Source organism: Dermacentor albipictus, chromosome 3, assembly GCF_038994185.2.
Source record: "Dermacentor albipictus isolate Rhodes 1998 colony chromosome 3, USDA_Dalb.pri_finalv2, whole genome shotgun sequence".
NCBI classification, from domain to species: domain Eukaryota; kingdom Metazoa; phylum Arthropoda; class Arachnida; order Ixodida; family Ixodidae; genus Dermacentor; species Dermacentor albipictus.
Window position 1 is genome coordinate 34486862 of NC_091823.1, and position 20858 is coordinate 34507719.

A 20858-nucleotide genomic window follows, 5' to 3' on the forward strand; every position below is an offset into this window, starting at 1 on the left:
AGGGAACCTGCATAGCTGGAAAAGTTTCCTGTGATTCTACCTGTATACCAGAAATAATAGGACGACTGGGGTTGTTTTTCTTTTGCAATTTCGGTAAAAGCGCAACTGTCAGTAGGACTTAGTGGAATGAAAGGATGGATCACATTGTGCAATAAGAAAATGCATCACATTGTCAGAATTTCTTTATTGAAGTATAGCAGGACTTTTAGGGAGACTTGTTCAGTGAAGTCTTAATGAAGGCATTCATAAAATGTTGGCGATACTGCGGGCCTCTGCGGTAAAACCAGACCTGTTCATTATGACAATGGTGCCGCTTTTATCAGCAGCATGGAGGAAAGAAATGTGATCAGCAAGCTCAATGGCTACACACATGCACACACATGGAAAGAAAAGGTGCTTTATGGAGATGTCTAAGGGTCGGCTAACCTCGGATGGGAAGTTATAACCTCCAAATCCTCGCATCCCACCGTGTCAGTGCCCAACTTCATCCTATAGTTCTTTATTTGCAACTCTCAATAGGTGTTTCAGGTGCTCTAAGGAGGTTAGCGACTTGCATGGAAGGGTGGTTGTTGATTCCTTTCGCTCACATCACAGAAACGTAATAATGGCAGTGGCCTGAATATGTGCATACTGAAACATCACAATCAAACATGGCAGGAAATTATTTGGGCTTCTTAAACAACTTTGTACCAAAATAAGAATGCCATATGTGCCACATTAAAACAACATACAAGCTAGAAATATACTTGCACAACACTTTTCACAGTGCAACAGTATTATTTGTGTGTGTGCGAAATAAGAGGTGTAAGTGGTCAGCAAAATTAAAGTACAAAAATGTGAAATTTGAGTGCATTTATGTTCTGGTATCCATAAAAGGGATGGTACGTTTGCTAGGATAAAGAAAATACTTACATGAAATGAAAGCAGCTAACAATGGCATATGCTAGCATCAATATATTAGAAAGCACCCTAGAATTTTTTCATATATGGATTCGATCCAACAACGTTATTGAAATGACCGCCTAGACCATTGTAGCCAGCCCTGGTGACTGAATTGAATGACTCTGTAGCAGCAGGTGGACGGGAAAAGCTTGTGTTCCATGGCGGCAGTGGTTCCCTCGTTGGTGTCACACCATCTGGAGCCATCGAGTGCCAAGCAGAGGTCACAGTCTGAAACAAAATTGGTGCAACAAGGATCACTAGAGATAAAAATGCAGGTCATATAAGAAAAAAGACTAGCACAATGACGAGCTGTCGTCATCAGAGTAAATTTAAGTACACTGTAGGGCAAAGACTTCTACCAGCTATCTCCAGCTACCTCTGTCTTATGTCAGCCGACTCCATACTACGGCTGCATATTTACTCATTTCATCACTCCATATCTAATCCAATGCCATTTTTGAGTCTGCTTCTGTTCCCTTGGTACCCGGACTGTGGTACTGTGGACTGTGGTACCCGGACAAAGCAACAGTTTTAGTTTAAAAGATATTCTGACTTGAATATCAGCTGCCTGCATTTTCCAGATTCATACTGCCATCTTCCTATCTCTTAAGGTGATGCCTTTCATTGTTGCATCCAACACTCGTTAAATGGTGCTTATCTTCCTTTCAAGTCTATCTGTTATCCTCCAAGTTTCCACCCCATAGTTAGAATGCATTGATAACATGAGTATGTATCCATAGGTTCTGTGTCAACATTTTTTTGACAGACTTTATGCACTTTCATAACAAAAAAGTGGCTTCCAAGATCATTACTATTGTAATGCTAAAGTGAGGCATGTGCAAATTACGACCACTTAAGTAAAACCCTACACCAATATGTGGTTCCCAAGCTTACGTGAAGAGCTGGAGAGGCAACACTTGGAGAAGGTGTTTCATCAGGGTTTGTCATACGTGGACGCTTCATTCGCTGAGGCGCTGGGCTGCATCAAAAACGAAAAATAAAAATTAAGGAATTGCTATGTCTAAGGCAGGCAACAGATATTATACATCCTTACTTACTGTGCTCAATGAGCGTGGGTGCTAAAATGACATTGCTGGCAAGCGTTCTGCATGCCATCATGTAATGACTGACATTTGTGCATCAAATTTCAGCTGTATCTTCTTTCTGGCGGCCCATTTCTCAGGTTTTCGTTATAGGTACAACAAACTTTGCCCTGCAGTAGTATATAGCGAGATAGTTCCGTATTTGCATGGCGAAGTAACAATTTTTTATTTCAGTGTTTCTAGCCTGAGAAAATACCTCTGGTTAAACAAAGAACCATGCTCCAAGTGTAACACATATTTTGCTGCCAAATTCACACCTGTATATAGAAAAATGTGGCCCCTACTCCGTCTTACCAACTTTGTGCAGCACAGTGAAAGGTACAGGCCACATCACTTGATGCCAACTGAATGGAAGCTTGTCGAAAAGCATTTTCAATGTACAGTGCGCCAGTCCTCCTCCCTTCTCAGAACACCCAATCGGCTCTCATTGCCGATTGGCTGACGAACCCTAGCCTTTGCTGTACTGCACAAAGTTGTCGAGCTGGAATTTAGGCACGGAGACTTTGTAAGAAAGCCAGCCTCCAGGCAGTTAGAGTTATGGGCCAGCAAGTGCACAAAGAAGGAAAACAAACTTTACTGGGGACTTTGTCAAGTGATCAGCAAGGATCTTATGTGTGCTCCAATGTGGGACATAGCAGTTAAGCATACTGATAATGTCAGGCATAAACCTGGCATCTAATTGCTCTCTGCCAATGACAAACTGAAGTTTTCGTAGTATGCCACGAAGCATTTTTTCAGTTCGGTCAACACCATGTGGCAGCCGTATAGTAGCAGATAAAGGCACATTATTGCAACCAGTTTGTTATTAGTATAAGAAATGAGTTCGACAGTATGCAAAGAGAAAGTAGGCAAGAGTAGAATGTTTCCTTTGCCAAAACAGCCCACATATAAAAAAAGGAACTGTGAAATTCATGATGTCACACTGGCAAAACTGGCTTTGTTGTTTTCTGTGTGAAATTAAGAAAAAAAGGTGAACTTTGGTATTTATTTTCACCCTGAAATCATCTTTCATGCCATATGAAAGAAACTGAGTTATGAAAGCACTCTTCATCTGTTTAAACTGATTTAGAGTTGAACTTTACTGTTTCTTTAATATTTCCCTTAGGTGTCTCTTTGTACTCGAAGTTGGTGCTGCAGATGAAAGAGCAATCTGTCGTATGAAATCAATACTGTTTCTCACCTTTCTGCAAATGGGCTATCATCGGCATTTGAGCTCGCAGAAGTGCTGCCTTTCCTCGCTTTGAGTTCAGCCCTGTGGAGCCTGTCCTTGAGGCGACTAACATCCCCTTCCAGCGCACGTATGCGGGCCATTCTCTCTCTCGTCAGAACTTCCAATTGGGCCACTGTTCTCCTTAAGTCGAGCGCCTCCTTGTTCAGCTGTGACCGGCTGTCCGTTATTGTCTGCAGTTGGCTGTTACATGAAAAGCAAGTAGCAGCATGACAAAAGCTTACAAGGATGTTTGAGGCTCTGGTGAGTGGGTGAAAATCAGTCAAGTGTATCTATGCACTGCTGTAACACCAGGGGAAAGACAAAGAAATTAATGTCATGCATGATGTTATGTCAACGTTCAGAAAAGCACGCACGAAAGTGCTGCAGTACAATCTGGTTTTAAAAGACTCGCCCCTCAAAATTACTCGACCTGTCAAAATATGATCTTCCTGCAGACATTTGTGAGCGCAAATTTTTTTAGCCTTCGAAGAACTATGGGGGCAAAATGTGAAAACACCAGTGTGCTTAGATTTAGGTGCATATTAAGGAAAGCCAGGCAATCCAAATTTCTGGAGTCCCCCACTGCGGCATGCCTCAAGATCAGATCATGGTTTTGGCACATAACACCCCATGATTTAGATTTGGCCTTCAAAGAACTGAATGAGGCTATCATTGTACCTTATTTAGCCAAATTTATGTGAAGAAACGGAGGTAAAGCTGAATAATTTAGAATTCCTTAAAATTGCATGATGACATTGCATGATGCATGATGCATGATGACATTGCATGATGTTCTCTTGAAACTAAATTACAATGGAATCGTCATGCAAAGAGCTTTAACATAGCATGATGTTCTCTTGAAACTAAATTACAATGGAATCGTCATGCAAAGAGCTTTAACTATGAAATTGTATGCATTGTCATTAGTGATACCAAGACTTCTGAGCTCGCTGAACTGACATCAAACCATGCGGCCAGTCAAAGGTGCAATAAATGTTTTTCAGGCTGCGATAAGTGTGTCAACACCATAAATCCATAAAGGCAAAAATATATGCAGATCCCACGCACTATAGGAACCTATGTAAGTGAAGCTTTTCGTGCTGGGTGCTTTCATTGACAATAATTAGCGGCAATGGCGAAGGCTAAAGCCTAATTTCTTAAACGTTCAGGCTAACACGAGAGTGGCGAGTTGATGTTAACCGTTACCTTGCGGATACCACTGCCGATTGTCTGCGTAGTACTTAGAACACACAGGGAGAGGCATTGTTGTGAGCCATATTTTATAACCTCCAAGAGCGCTGAGCATTGTCATTGCCTCACATGGCACATCGCATTGAAGCAGAAGTATTAAACTTGAATTAGATGGGGCTGCGAGTGCCAAAACCACATTTGGATTATGAGGCTTGCTGTGGAGGCAGACTCCGGATTAATTTTGACCTCGTGATGTTCTTTAACATGCCCCAAAATCTAAGTACACATGCGTTTTCTATTTCGCCACCATCGAAATGCGGCTGCCGCACTTGGGATCAAATCCGCGACCTCTAGCAATTCTTCACAAGTGGTTAGCAAGCAACAGCAGCGAAAGCGCGCGAACGGCTGGTTTGTCGAAAGCGCTGCAAGCGGCGCAAGCTCTCGGGGCGTTCGTGGAAGCGCGAGGCTCCGCGAGCGGCGGCGCGAGCGGCTAGGCCAGGCTGCTTGCTTTCTGCCGCTCCCCGCTTTCCCGCTTGGCCGGTGTGAATGCGCCCTCCCCCGCTAATCGGGAGATCGCGAGAGGCAGCGCATGGCAGACGCGTGTGCGCGATTCACAGCAGCCGCTGCACACGGACCTCCGTTCACGCAGCGCTTTGGTGGATAGACGACGCGTGGAGTGCTCAGCAGCTGCCGCTACGTTAGCAATAGGTCCCCGATTTCGCGCCGCTACATCTGACAAGAACAAATCTGAGAGGTCATACAAGCCAGCCGCCATTGTTCGCTGAAACGTCGGTAGTCCTAGCGCCAACGCATACCAGAAGACTCGCCGTGTTGCCAAATTCGATCCACGTTGGTAGCGCCAAATGCGGCTAGGGCTGAAGGCGAGCTCTGGATCTAGCCCCACACAGCATCCGTTCTCCCCAACCCGTAGCGCGGGAATCGCTGCCACGTCGGGTTCGAACGAACAAGGCAACCAGCGACGTCGACTGTAACTACGCTTATTGCTAGCAGCAAAAAAGAACACTGGCAGAGGAAAGCCCTCTCTGTAATAAGTAATAATAGGCTGGCCTCGTTGCCCGGGATAGTCAGGCGAGCCGAGGTCACTCACGGGTTCCGGCAAGTACTCCAGTGCAGCAGGTTAGGGGTCCCGCGCCCGAGAGAGTATCCCCCGGTGGCGCTGTTTTGTACCTTTTTATCCTTGCGAGTGGAATGTCCTCCTCGCCCGTCAGATACCTTCTCGCAAGTCGGGGAGGAAGGGTGCGCGAGAACGAGGGGGAAGCGGGAGAGGGCGTAGTGCGCCTCTCCCCAACTTAAGGCCTTCTGGCTGTGCTTTCTCCCTTTGAGTTACGTCACGTAAAAGAGGCCCACATAAAAGTTCCGTGCAGCGTGCAACGAAGGTACGAGCGGCGCACCTGTGTTGAAAATGAGACTCGGAAGGCCGAGTAGGCGACAACGGCGATAACCATTCGATCAGTTCCGGGAACCCTGCCGCTCGTTGGATAGTTTCGGGGTTAGAAAAGTCCTGGCATGCTGCGACATGTTTCCGAACGCAATTTTTTTTCTGGACATGAACCGTGCATGTAGTCCCTGTGCTTGTGCTGTCATTGCGGTTGTGTGTCCGGCAAGCCTTCATTGCCGCGGAATGTGGATTACGTTCATGCCAGGATATGCCTAATAAGTGCTGCGTGCCCGATTGCTGGAGCAGTTACAAATCGGGGCCGAAAAATCATGCGTTCATGTTTCCGCAGCATCAATGACAATATTGGGTGCCAATGCTAAGGCGAAGAAGAGAAAAGCTGGAATTCTGCGGAATAAGGCAGCTGTTTCTTTGTAAATAGTTGCACGAATGTTTCGTATCTCCATTGTTAAACTCATTTGCAGTGTTGTAAATATGTGGACTGCGGTACTGTATGTAATAATACCTCAAAAGCGAAATAATTCGTTTAGAGCCCACTCTATACTGGAATAAATACATGTGCCCCGAATGTGAAGAAGGGGACACCAGTGAAGTTGTCATGAGATATGTGTTATTGTGCAGTGTTAACATTTTGTTGAACTTTTGTGGATGCATGAACGGCAAACTCTTCGACGCCGACGATAAATCAAGGCAAAGAAGCTACTCTGAAGAAGATGGCAGCACTGTCACTTTTCAATATAAGCCATGCTCCCTGTCATCATTTACCCGAAATTCGTTCTCAATCCTAAGGTAGAACCATTTCATTTTTTATGTACGGGCTTTTTAATAATGCAGCGCGTAAATATTTTTGCATAAATAATCTTGGAACACCCTCTGTTCTCTGCGGGGCATCTGCTCAACTATGCCTAAAACAATAACTGCGCTCTGGTTAACGTTGCCCATAAGGTCGCGATCCCTTCAGTCAACCCGTATCCCCGAGCACGCCGCCGGCCTCTGTGACGTCACGCGCCGAGCACTCGGGCCTTCTCTTGTCTTAGTGGTCTAAGTGGCGTTGCTCTCCCGGGTCATTTCTCGACATTTTCTGGGCGAGGACTTACGGAGTCGCCATCTGTCGGAAGCGCCTCCGTTACGTAGTATGGGGGATAACGCGGCGCGATCCTCATAAGTTTGGTTTACGGCGCTCAATAAAAACACCACGCGGCAGCCCTCCTGGACATTTCTGTAAGTACTCTCAAAACGAGGGAAGTTTTTTACTGTCAAAATAATAATCGTGAGCAAACTGAAAGCATATAATCGTTTACAGACGCTATCTCTTTACCAAATATGTACTGTGAGCACCACTGCGCGCGGTCGCCGCGATGGAGTCTCCCGAACCGGCTTCTTGGGGGAAACGTCGGCAATCGCTGATCGCAAACTATGTGAAATACGTTCTTTAGTGGGCGGTCTGTATAACCGAATGGAGCATATCAGAATGAAGCCTCAACGCAGCAATTGCACGGGTTCGCAGCGACCGACTGCGCGTCTGCATGCATGTCCGCGCACAATGTTTTAAAGCGATAGCTTTACTGGCCGCGAACTGGCGATTTCGCCATGGCCATGCTCCGAGGAGGCACATGACGTCACACCGCGTTCCTCTTCGTTGCGCTCCCCTCCGCTTGCTTCGCCAGCTGTGTCGCATGCCTGATAACATGTCGGAGGACTGAAAAGGAGAGCTCGCGTGCGCCGCAACCACAGTTGAAGCGGCAGTACGGACGGCGACAATTCTGATAAGCAGGAGGAGGCCTGGAATCGACATCGGAACGAGATAAAGAGGAAACGAATCGCCCAGGAAACAGACGAACAGCGCGCCGAACGACTGGCTAAATGCCCTAACATAGCTAGACAGCCAGACTAACCTGGACTTGCAATCAAGATTAACCAAAGCTACTGCTATGCCTTAGCTTTCGCTACGTATATCCTAGCTGGCATAGCCGAGCTAAGCCACTGCCAATTTTTGCTTTCGCTGCGGGCGCGTTTTCGTGCCGTGCCGTGAACATAGGCCGCAGAATATGAGCATTTGACAGTACACAATCAACCATTGTTGCGTGGACGCTATCAGAGCTGTTCAAAAATAATTTCGTTGCAGAGACTTCGACGCCTACGGTGACTGTGATGTGCCGTCGCGACGATTCAATCTTTTTTTTTCTTGTAAATTCTTGGACGTTTCAGTATTCTCAAGTTGCGCCGCACTGCATGTTTATCGGTCTTCTCAGCGTGCGATTTCCCGCTGCTGCTTTTTCGTAATCCCGTACATTAATTCATAACATGACCATGTGTCATGCCTTTTTCTGATGTGCTTCTTACCGCTCCCTTTCCATTCCAGTGAACTTGGCAGAATCAAGCATCAGCAAGTTCGTAGAGCAAATAAAGCGTCATGACAGCCGGGCAGCGGGTGCGGACGAGCGTCTCAGTGCGCGTTTTCTGCCCTTACCTAGAACATCGCAGTCCCGACGCCGTAGCAGCAATCTTCCGCGCGTCTGTGCTTGCGGCATGCCCGAGTTCTAGCCGATGGCTGTTTGCGGTTCTAAGTTTCGCGAGCCAAGCTTCACGCAGCTTCTTGTCCTGCGGCTATGTGTGAATAAGGCTGACACCTGGCTCCGTTGGGTACGCCCGGCACTGAGCAGTTAGCCTACCATGCTGCACGCCTCAAAAAGCAGCCACTACCTATTATAGTTCTTTTAAATGCTGTCAAGCAGATACCCGAGGCGGGAAAACCTCACCACTTAATCAGAACCACAGCGCAGCTGGGACTTTAAACTTTCGTTTTCAGTTCGCTTCGGCGCTTCCGAAGAAGCCGACGCGGCCGGTGTGTCCACGTGATCCTTCATGCCACGTCACGCCGACGGTGGCGTCAGCTTTTCCCGTGGTGGAGCTCGCCCCAATTAAGTAGATGGGCGCGTGTGCTCCCCATAACCCAGTGATAAAACACCGGGGCCGCACGTTTCAGCTTCGCTGGTTAACCATCTGTACGGGTGGCTTGGGCGGTGATTTTTTTCTTTATTTTTATCACTTCGTTCTGGCTAACCCAGAAGGAGCCCGTTCAAGGGCGCTGCTTTGTGATGCGGGTGGGAGCGCAATCACGTGGTATTCGTCATATTTCGCAGGGCTTATTTATCAGTCGGAAAAAATTAGTACGTTGCTGAAAACACCGCAGTATGTCCGTTGGCTGTGCCTACAAATGCTTCATTGACACTTTGATAATTATGATAGTACATCTCGAGTTAGGTAATTACAATTCATTAAATCTCAGTAACGAAAAAAATTACGGGCAGCTGCTTACTAGAAACAATATGCACTAGGTCTGCTTTGAGTAACGCATATTTTTTTTTTTTAATCTTGGTGCATGATAGTTAATTGGGACACCCTGTATAAGTTTATGACCTCTGCATGCAAGCCATGTTTCCATCCTTAATTAATGTTGTAAATTATTAGAAGCTTTTTTTTTAATGAGTCCTTACATTTGCTTAGTGTAAAGAGAAGCGATACTGAGACACGTATCATTTACGTGCATTTCACACCCCGTTGATAAAAGACTGTGCCGAATAATATTTGGGGTTTTACGTGCCAAAACCACTTTCTGATTATGAGGCACGCCGTAGTGGAGGACTCCGGAAATTTTGACCACCTGGGGTTCTTTAACGTGCACCTAAATCTAAGTACACGGGTGTTTTCGCATTTCGCCGCCATCGAAATGCGGCCGCCGTGGCCGGGATTCGATCCCGCGACCTCGTGCGCAGCAGCCCAACACCATAGCCACTGAGCAACCACGGCGGGTAAAGACTGTGCCGAAGGGATCACTAAAGCCTAAAGGTCTTTTTTTTTTCAGGGCCAGAAAAGCACGCAAAGCATTTTGAAACGAGGTGAACATACAGCAACATATTCATTCTCTAGGAATTAGCTGTCTATTCCTTGTCAGGATTGGGGGCTCAATCCCTTCGTCCGTGGTCCTTTGCCAAGATTGGAGTACGGCATGAATTCGAAGGTAGCTGGCCCATGCCGTCGTCCAACTTATTTACGCTGAGATCGTTGATGAAGTGAAGAACTGCTTCTCATCGAGAACGAGGAAAAAGGGGTTTATTTACAGAAAATTAACTCAGTCTAACATGACTGTTTGAGAAAAATAGTATTAGTCCAACAGGACTGCATGAGAGAAGTGAACCAGTCTAACATGACTGCTCAAGAGAAGTGCGTCCAACAATCGCACAACCACAGTTTTTATACACTCGATCCGCTGGTCCTACGACGCGGCGGCTGTTCGTTTACACACCACCAACTCGCAGCTGCTCTCAAGACCAGTTTTCAGACACAAAGGCACACACATTCCGAAGCCCAAGCGACGGCGTTGAAGGTGGTGCCGTTCCGGAAAATCGACGCCGCTCGAGGGACGCTCGTTGTTTTGCAACATGCTGAACCGTGAGAGCGCAAAAATAAGACGTTCCCGCGGTAGCTTCTTCAGGCGTGTCAGATCAGCGCCGCGTTGAGGAACTCTGGAATCATTGTCCACACACCAAACTCGTCTTGTCACAATGTCGAAGCGGGCTGGAGGAAGGCGGCGGATTCCAGCGCAAAGGTCGCTTCTTTGAACGCCTCGCAGCTGCAGCGGCGGAGAGCGGGAGGTGCGCGTCTTGCACCCCTTGTCGTAATCGGGTGGCAAGGTGACAATCTTGTTGTGCAACCCGCCGTTCTTTACAGCGCCTCCATGGCCCCAAAAGTCTCGACTGTCTAGCGCTGACAACCGCTAGGCAGGAAGAGAACGGCTGCTGGTCAGGGGGGGATTGATGTCTTGGCTCGCAGCGACCACTTGTGCATTGATGTCACCGCCCCAAAACATCCAACAAGGACAGGCAACTGCAAAATGAACCCCACAACACGGCTCTGCGCCGAGATGACGTGCATTGGCTCTCACTTTAGACTCGCTAGGCTTCAAAAAAAACAACAACAACATAAGTGCAGAAACAAAAAAAAATGCTGCATTTCACTATGCCAATTTCTGAAGCGAATTCCTGCTGACAAATTCAGCAATCATGGAGGGAATCCTGCTAAATGAGAGGGGATCTTCTTCGCTTAATAAATTTAACACTAGTAACCCTAAAATTTAGGCGGGACCCTCAAACGCAGAATTCAAATTAGCCTGCTCAAACCATCCGCATTGCTATGCAACTTTCCCTTCTTATATCTAACGGAGAAGTTGTACTCTTGGAGAGTGAGGCTCCATCGGAGCAAGCGGCCGTTTTTGTGTGACATTTGATTGAGCCACGTCAGAGGACAGTGGTCGGTCTCGAAGATGAACTTCGCTCCGTACAAATAACACGACAACTTCTGGGCGGCCCAAACCAAACAAGCGCATTCCTTCTCTGAAGCGCTGTAGGCTTCCTCTCTTACATTTAGTTTACGGCTGGCGTAGAGGATAGGATGCTCCTCGTTATCGTCGCCGACTTGACTAAGTACCACGCCCATACCTCTGTCGCTTGCGTCGCATTGAACTATGAATTCCTTTGTGTAGTCTGGCGCGCGAAGCACAGGGCGAGAAACCAATAGCGTTTTCAAACTTTGGAAAGCGTTCTCTTTGTCCTTATCCCAGTGTACGTTACTCGGTGCTCCCTTTCGGAGGGCGTCTGTTAATGGACTTGCCAATTGCGAGTAATTCGGAATGTACCGTTGATAGTACCCCACAAGTCCCAAAAATGAACGAAGGTCTGTTTTCGGGCGGGGCTGAGAAAATTCTCCAATCGTAGCTATATTCAGCTCAGCCGGCCGTCTCATGTCCTGACCGACAACATGGCCCAGATAAGTAACCTGTGAACAACCGAACCTACACTTTTCCGCTTTCATCGTTAAGCCGGCTTCAAACGTACGAAGCCTCGCATTCTTGTCGTAATAGACTTTGGCATTCTTTTGAGCTATTGCCATGTTCTTTCCGACTAGTTCTTGGTTTGCGCTTAGCCGTTCCAGTAAATTTAGCACGTATTCAACCACGGTTGGACTCTCCCCTCTTTCCTCCCACATCTCTCTTAACATTCTCAGTGGAGAACGGAGTGTCCTCTCATACACTAGTTCTGTTGGTGAGAACCCTGTCGCCTCATGTGGAACCGTTCGCAAAGCAAACAACGTTGCCGGCAGACAGTTCTCCCAGTCCTCCTTGTGCTCGTAACAGAGCGCACGCAAAACTCGCTTAAGCACCGAATGCCACCTCTCTACACTGTTTGACTGAGGGTGATAGACAGAACTGTGTATTAACTTTACCCCGCACTTTTGCAAGAATGTGGAAGTCAGTGCGCTCGTGAATACTGACCCTTGATCTGCCTGAATTTCGGCTGGAAACCCAACTCGTGCAAACACTGTCAAAAGCGCGTCTACTACTTCGGTGGAGCTGAGCTCTTTCAAAGGGATTGCTTCTGGAAACTTGGTGGCCGGACACAGCATGGTAAACAAGTACCTGTAGCCTGATTTTGTTTTTGGAAGAGGCCCTACCGTGTCTATTACAAGTCGTCTGAAAGGCTCTGTTATTAAGGGCACTACCTTCAGTGGGGCTTTCCAAGTCTCTCCTGGTTTACCAGAACGCTGGCAGGCGTCGCATGATCTTACAAAGTTTTCTACATCTTTGAAACAGGCAGGCCAGTAGTATTCCATAAGCAATCTTTCCTTTGATTTGTTTATGCCTAGGTGGCCGGACCACCCATTTCCATGACAAAGACTCAAAAGGTCCTCCCTATACTTAGTAGGTATGACTAACTGATCTAAAATCCTACCCTTTCGATCTCTGTAATGCCGATACAACAATCCTCCTCTCTCATGTATCGTTACGTTGCGCCTAGCAATGCCTTCTTTAGCTGTGTCACGTAATTTAGCTAAACTCTCATCATTCTTTTGCTCAGCTGCCAGTGACTCTCTATCCACGCGTAAGAGTTGATCAAAGTTCTTTGAGGCCGGTGATAATAACGACCCTGTCTCGCTTGGGAGCGCGTCTGCATGCTCTTCCTGCAGGCTAGAACTCTGACACTCTAGGGCTACGCTCTCATTGAGCTGGTCAACTGGCAGGCTCTCCTCAACTGTTCTTTTGTCCGTCGGGCCTAGCTCGGATTCGGGTATTGAAGCTATCCCCTTTTCTGCTTCAGCTGGAGGAGCTTGAGCATTTTCAGCCGAAAGCGCCGCGATCTTACGAGCTTGGCCTCTGGTCAATGCCTGTACTATGCCCTCTCCCAGTTTGAGCCCTCTGTCACGCAGTAACTGATTCGAGCGATTCGAAAAGATGTAGGGATACTGCAGTGACAAAAATTTGGAAACTGCAGCCTCAGTCTCTAGCTCCCCGAATGGTCCACTGATTTTGACTTTGGCCATGGGCAGACACACGCTGTGTTCTTCTACAACCTGTTTTATCCATGCTACTTCTCCGGTGAAGTCCTCTACCATCACGTAAGACGGATGGACAATGTCCAGCGTGGCGGCACTGTCTCTTAGCACTCGGCATGGTTTTCCATTAACTTGCAGGTCGTGGAGATATGGACTTAAAAGTTCCATATTCTCATCCTTTTCCTCCACGTAGGAAAAAACTACGCTTGGCTTCTCGCAGTTTACAGCTATATGTCCCAGTTTGTGGCATTTGTAACAGCGAATTGGTCTGACAGATTCGAATTTTCTTTTCTGTTCTTTTTGTGCGGTTTCTCCGTTAACTTTCTCCTCGCTCTTTTCTGCGGGCTTTTCCGCCATGTCTACAGGCTCGGATCGTCTAGCTTGCGCACCCTTTTTGAACGGAAATGGCTTCCGCGGTCCATTTCGACCGTCCCAGTTTCCCTCCTCGGCGTTCAACTTTCTACGGGTTGCGTACTCTTCGGCTAATTCAGCCGCCCTTTCCACAGTGTTTACATTACCTCTATCTTGCACCCACAGTTTCACAGCTTGGGGAATGGTTTTGTAAAACTGCTCTAGACACATGCATTCAATGATCATGTCTCTGCTGTCGTACGCTTCCGCGCTTTTAAGCCACTCGACTAGGTTGGCCTTTAAGCTATATGCAAACTCCGGATAGCCCTCGCTATCTTTCTTGCCTGTGCTCCTAAACCTTTGCCGAAAAGCTTCGGCTGAAAGGCGGTATTTCTTCAGGAGACTAGCCTTAACTTTTGCATAATCATATGCATCCTGCACACTCAGTCTGGCGATTACTTCCGCCGCCTCACACGGCAACATAGACAGCAACCGCTGTGGCCATGTACTCGGGCCGAAGTTCATCTTCTCGCAAGTCCTTTCAAAATTGCTTAGGAACAAGCCTATGTCGGTCCCGACCTCAAATGGCTTTAATAGCCTGTCCATGCGGTACGATTCTGCCTCACTTGATCGACCCAGAGCTCCTTCACTTCCTTGAGACAACTCCAAACGTCTGTTTTCAAGTTCAAGTTGCATTTTTGTTATCTCGCGATCTTTATCGCGTTCCTCTCTCTCTCGTTTTTCTCTGTCTCGTTCTTCTCTTTCTTTTTCCCGTTTCTCTCTCTTTTTGAGAAGTTCCAATCCCATTTCAATATCTTGCTCACTGGCCTGATTGGAAATTAGCTCCAATAATTCCGATTTGAGCATTTCCTTGCGTACATCTAGGCCCAGTTCCTCACCAACAATCAACAACTCGTCTCTCAGCAGTGTCCTTAACTCCATGACTGCTGCTTTACTGCCTTGATTCTGCTCTCTAAATCTAGCTAGGAAAACACAACCTAGCTAACACACAACAATCTAGCTTCCCTACTGTTCTAAACAGAACAACCACAAAATGAAGCCTAGAGAGTCAAAGCAAAAACCAAGCACTCACCACAGATACAGCACCATGTCGCAAAGTCCATCTCACCGCTGTCAGCCAGTTGTCAGGATTGGGGGCTCAATCCCTTCGTCCGTGGTCCTTTGCCAAGATTGGAGTACGGCATGAATTCGAAGGTAGCTGGCCCATGCCGTCGTCCAACTTATTTACGCTGAGATCGTTGATGAAGTGAAGAACTGCTTCTCATCGAGAACGAGGAAAAAGGGGTTTATTTACAGAAAATTAACTCAGTCTAACATGACTGTTTGAGAAAAATAGTATTAGTCCAACAGGACTGCATGAGAGAAGTGAACCAGTCTAACATGACTGCTCAAGAGAAGTGCGTCCAACAATCGCACAACCACAGTTTTTATACACTCGATCCGCTGGTCCTACGACGCGGCGGCTGTTCGTTTACACACCACCAACTCGCAGCTGCTCTCAAGACCAGTTTTCAGACACAAAGGCACACACATTCCGAAGCCCAAGCGACGGCGTTGAAGGTGGTGCCGTTCCGGAAAATCGACGCCGCTCGAGGGACGCTCGTTGTTTTGCAACATGCTGAACCGTGAGAGCGCAAAAATAAGACGTTCCCGCGGTAGCTTCTTCAGGCGTGTCAGATCAGCGCCGCGTTGAGGAACTCTGGAATCATTGTCCACACACCAAACTCGTCTTGTCACAATGTCGAAGCGGGCTGGAGGAAGGCGGCGGATTCCAGCGCAAAGGTCGCTTCTTTGAACGCCTCGCAGCTGCAGCGGCGGAGAGCGGGAGGTGCGCGTCTTGCACCCCTTGTCGTAATCGGGTGGCAAGGTGACAATCTTGTTGTGCAACCCGCCGTTCTTTACATCCTTTAGAAATAATTGTTAATAGGCCCCCGCCTTCTCTTTAAAGATATAATAAATATTATTATATATAATATAATAATAAATATAATAAAAATTTAAATATATAATCCTGTGTATATAGTTAAATATATTGTGTATGTGCATGGTGTTTACAGTGGAAATTTAAAACGTGGTGTTGAAGGGAGAAAATACGGATGACGCAGCCGCCGCTGGTACTTCTAATGCGCTTGTTCTCCTATTGTCAGGATTTGTAGAAATAAAGCAATTAATTAAAATCCGCGCACGTCCCCGACAGCAATTATGCAGTAAGCTATTAGTCACAATAACATTTTTAAGTGAAAGGGTCGAGGCAAGCCAAAAGAAACGTCAAATGATGTGGGTGACAAAACTCTGGTGATGACAAGTTGGGTGAGGAGGGGGGGGGAGAGGAGTAGGCTTTTGGATCGCTTTTGGATCGACTCGAGCCCCGGAGCCCCCCCGTAGTCGGCGCCTATGCTGCCAGGTGTATAACAATGTCTATATATACATATATTGCGTACCGTTCTTTGGCGTGTAGGCGAGCCTGAAGCGCTATGTTCTCCCTGCGGAGGTGCCTCTTGTCCCTGACCTCTTCTCTCAGGCCCCTCAGCTGCGTCCTCAGGTGGCAGTTCTCGCGCAGCGAGTTGACGTACTTGGCGTTGTACGTTCGCGCGACGCCTTCGATCTGGCGCATGCTGCTGCGTAGCGCGACGGTCGCCTCCTGCTGCCTCCTCTCGGCGACAGCGGCCGCTTCCAGCTGTGACCTGGCCTCGCCTAGTTCACGCTGGAGCAGCTGCAGTGGACCGCCGTCGTTGCCAATGCAACCCCCGGGCAGCACGTCCGCTGCGTCCAGGAAGAGCTTCACAATCCCATGCGCACGGAGCGGCTTGCGACAGGTTGGGCAGCTCCTGGACGCTGCCAGCCAGCGCTGCAAGCAAGCCTCGTGGAAGACATGGCCGCACTCGGTCGCGCTCACGCTGTTACTGCCGCTACTCGAGTCGCTGCTGCTGCCGGCCTGAATGGTGTCCATGCAGATGCAGCAGGTCGTCCGCATAGCTGACCAGCGCGACACGCCTGGCGACGATCAGGTCGGCAGATCAGGTCGGTAGACCCGGCAGACCCACCGGGTCGGCAGACCCTCCAGTGCGGTCAGCAACGGCCGACTGGACGGTTGAGCGCCGAGCCTAGTGGGTCAGTTTGAAAGAAAGCGCGTTGTCACGTGCCCGATGTGCCGCACTCTCGTGCCTTCGTCGTCGTCCTCGCAAAGCTCGTGTGATGCGCTGCTCGATCGCGAGCTCGTAGTTCTGAGCTACGCCCCGACAGGCAGTTTGCAAGAGTAACAGTGAAAACTATAGGTGACAGTTGTCGTGCCCGTCGCATGGACAGGAAAAAGAGTTATTGACAATCGTCTTGATCACCAAGCATAATATACGCTGGAAATGTCGGTTCATCTGAAGGGTACACTTTGTGCTATCTGTCGATGTTTTGACCAAACATAGAATAAGCCGTTAGTTCTTGATGGAATTGACTTTCTGGACATCTGTGCCACAGTTCAGTGCAGAAGCGATGCAGGTAGCTCCGTCCTTGGTTTGGGTGAAAAAAATCTGAGTGCGATCGAGAGGTCAATGACCGAAGGTGGCGCCACCGGCGTTGTGATGAAAAACGCCACGTGGTCACGCAAGTTTATGGGTTTCACCGCAACTGCAAAGGTGTTGCGCAGAAAGATGTTTCTGAAATCGAATCGTATTTCGCTCGTGACGTCAAAGAAATCCCGCAAAACACAAGAAAGTGCCGCGCGACTAGTCACGTGGCATCTTTCGCTTGCGTTTGTGGGCTTCTTTCATGCTTGGAGTGAGTGAGTGAGTGAAAACTTTTATTGAGTCTTTTAAGAGTTTCGCGGTTACGAGGTCTCCGTCGACTTCATCTTCTTGGCGCTGGCGACTTGAGACTTCTCTTCAGCAAGGGTGGGCTCCTATTCTAAGGCTCCACTGAGTCGTGCTGCATCGCTCGCGTGCTGCACTAGGGCCCTTTGGGCCGTGTACTCGCTGCTGGTGAGCCGACTCTCCCATTGCTCCGCACTCGGGTGTTCGTGTTTGTGCTTGGAAAAAGTTTTTTCTGTAACGCGTCTATACAGCTACAGAAAGGTAGGTCGGGAATTTTTCATGATGGCCTACAATTTTCTGATTGACAATTTTGATCTGATTATATGAGAGAAGTTGATCAGCTAATAGTAAATAATTCTGTAATCGGGCGAATTACAAAGATAGCCTGACTTGCCCCAAGCAACGTGACAATCTCATATTTTTAAATTTTAGAACAAATTACGTGCAACATCCCTTATATGTGTGTGTGTGTAGTTCATTTTTACTGGGGTACAGGGGGCCCTCCATGGCGCTAGAGTGGTAAAGGGAGGGGGGAGGGGGGGATGCGGATGCAGTAGAAATTGCTGGGGGTCGGTCGTCCCCCTTTTAGCCACCCCTGGTGGCTTAGGTTGTACTGACATTTGCGTCTTCACATTAAGAATGAGGGCTACATTCCGTTTGAAATGTGTCAATGTGACATTAAACAGCATAGCTCACAAAATTTCAATCAACAGGTGTGTCTGCTAGTAAGTTGTACGAAGCTACATGGTGATCAGTGGTAACCAGTATTAAAATGGTATCAGCATCACACAATTACAAATGTTAATCACGTTTCCAACTCATGTAAAAAGATTTGCAATTCTTATTTCTGCTGAAACAAGTGCACACACTAATTGTTTCACGCAACATTGTACTTAATGTCATGGAAATTGGTGTAGACCCTCCAATTTTCTTATCATGTTCTCAGTGTCATGGGCTGTTGTTTTTTGCAGTAGCTTGCATGTGATAAACTCCACTTTTCTCCCAAATCTTGTGAATAATACAAGCAACTTAATCTTCAGAACTGTGCCACTAAATTTGTATTCACATATATACAAGCAGATTGTCACTAAATGTTTAGTGTCTGACTAAATGAAATTTCGCAGTTGCCACAATATTGCTATCCTACCATTATGCATTTTCAACACTCTTCACAAAACCATGCACTGCTTCACGTGCAGTTCACCATTGAGGTCACCAGTGCAGGCTCGCCATGCAGCACACCAAATAAATGAGCTTAGTTATAACAAGCCTACATGCCCCTGCTATCGTTTTATTATCATTTTCTTTGTTGAGTGGCCTTTATGCACTGCTGCCGTCATTTGTCCATAGGAGGTCAAGTGGGGATTCAGGTGTCCTCACTGCAGTGAATGACCACCAAGCCCTTGCAGCCTTTGACCTTGATGCGCAGTCCACACTAATACCCGTACTACAGTTAAATTTCGATATAAAGAAGTCGGTAAAACCTGCAATTTGCTTCGTTATATCGAAAAGGCGTTATAATATATTGAAATTCCATATTTTATGCCAATAAGTAAAGCCACCGATGAATTTTTCGTACACGCGCAAGGGGCCGCAAAATTTCCCGAGCTATCGGGCAATCGGAAAAAGCAAACTTTAATTAGAAAAGTTCACCGGCGATTACGATACTCCTTAAGCGAAATTTGAGCACAGCTCCGTGCGTGTTTTCATTTCGCGATATATTGGCTCGCGCGGACAATCTGGCTCATGCGGCACGTTTCAAATGGAGCGGAGTGTGGTGCAACCGTCTCGCTAACCGGGAGATCGCGAGAGGCAGCGCGTGGGTGACGCGTGGGCGCGATCCACAGCAACCGCCGCAGACAGACATCTGCTCATGCAGCACTTTGTTTCCATAGAGACGACACGCTACTCCGTCGTCGCAGAGCCCCGTCTTGCGCGGCACTGCGCTTTTCTGCTCACGCTTTCGCCATACCCTCCTCCTCCGGTTTCCTCCTCACGCGATCTCTTTGCTATCGCAGTCTTTCATGCCCCGCTGCGCTCCGCGTTCGCTCTTTAATCCTTCGCTGTGCTCGTTCCCTCGGTTACGAGGGCGCCGACGCTCGCCGCAGGATCAGATACCTGAGCTGCACTCTACAAAAAAAGTATTTTGTTGAGTTTGAGAGTTGGCGACGAGATACGGTTTCATGCCATGTCGACGATATCCACATCGGCGGTACGAAGCGAAGCCGGCAACGCTTTCGCAGGTGTACGCTCGGCGGCAGGTTTTGGCGTTTGTTTTTGCGGTCGTGCGGTCTGTTTAGTATGACGTGCGTCTTCGACGAGGTAAACAATTCTGTCAGACGTGCTGAAGTGGTTTAAGGCCTCATGGCCGGAATTTCTCCTGGCGTACAGGTGGATGGAACACGCAGCGCCATGTGTGCGCGCATATTTGAGCCTATAATCAGCCTCGGAGATCAATTGTGTATTTCTGAATGTTCCAATCACTAATGTGACCGTATTGCAGCATTATCCTCTATTCCTAAGTTGCGGTTTAGGAGCCATGAAACATACGCTACGATCGTAACAGCGTGGGTACCGTTCTGCTACGAGTTGTGCTGTTATACTTTGACAAGCGCTCAAACTGTTCGCTGCAGGTTACATTGCGTGACTACTTGGTTGGATGGATGGATGAGGTTTCCACCCCTGAATAAAATAGTTTTGACAAGCAATCGTAGCATACCCTACAGTCTGAATTAAGCTTGTCCAGCAAAGGCACTTTTTACGACCGTGCAGGCATCCTAAGCAGCGGTAGGTGCTGGATTACAGATATCTTTGTTCTGTATACCGCATGGTCCAATCATACGGCATCAGCGGTTATATATTTATAAACGTTGTGCGGCGTGACTATATGCGAGATCGTATTGCGGCGTTGGCCCGTTTTCTCTTGCTTTTTCGAGAAAGAGGATGATAAGAGAATTTTTTTTTCGGTTGTGTTCGTTCCGTTCTCTACGACGCAATCACACTTATTACGAAAATTCTGTCCTCAGAAATAGGTATCGCATTCTTTTTTATGTGATCCCTCTCATATATTACGGCTGTATACAGGCCAAAAAAGGCAGTGCCGAAGCGCACAGCTTAGATATGTATCGTGCTGGTTCACCAACCGCAGTGATCAGTTTGTTGAGCAGCGTCATCGGCTTCATGCAGGAAGGCTAGCGTAGACATGGTAATTTGAAATCTACTAGACTTGAAATGCGCGAGAACGATGCCGGTGTATCACAAATATTTGATAGCACCAGCCGCTTAGATGTATCGTGGTTGGCTTAGGTTGGCCGTGCACGAGCATGCGCTCTTATGCTTTATGTTTTACTCCCTACGCCAAGCGATCAAATAGTGAGCAGATTTACCATTTCATGCTGCTAATCGAGACACCGGTTTTCTTTGCTGAATTA

The 20858-nt window shown here is 47.6% G+C and overlaps 1 protein-coding gene across 1 annotated transcript; it reads right to left on the reverse strand.

Annotated features, from left to right (window-relative positions):
- Window positions 1–918: 918 nt before the first annotated feature.
- LOC135902880 (E3 ubiquitin-protein ligase trul-1-like) lies at window positions 919–16796 on the reverse strand. Its single transcript, XM_065433169.2, has 4 exons — window positions 16066–16796; window positions 3226–3456; window positions 1837–1921; window positions 919–1170 (listed from the first exon to the last, which is right to left on the reverse strand). The coding sequence occupies exons 1-4, from the start codon at window positions 16596–16598 to the stop codon at window positions 970–972; spliced, it is 1050 nt and encodes a 349-aa protein (XP_065289241.2). The 5' UTR covers window positions 16599–16796; the 3' UTR covers window positions 919–969.
- Window positions 16797–20858: the final 4062 nt, after the last annotated feature.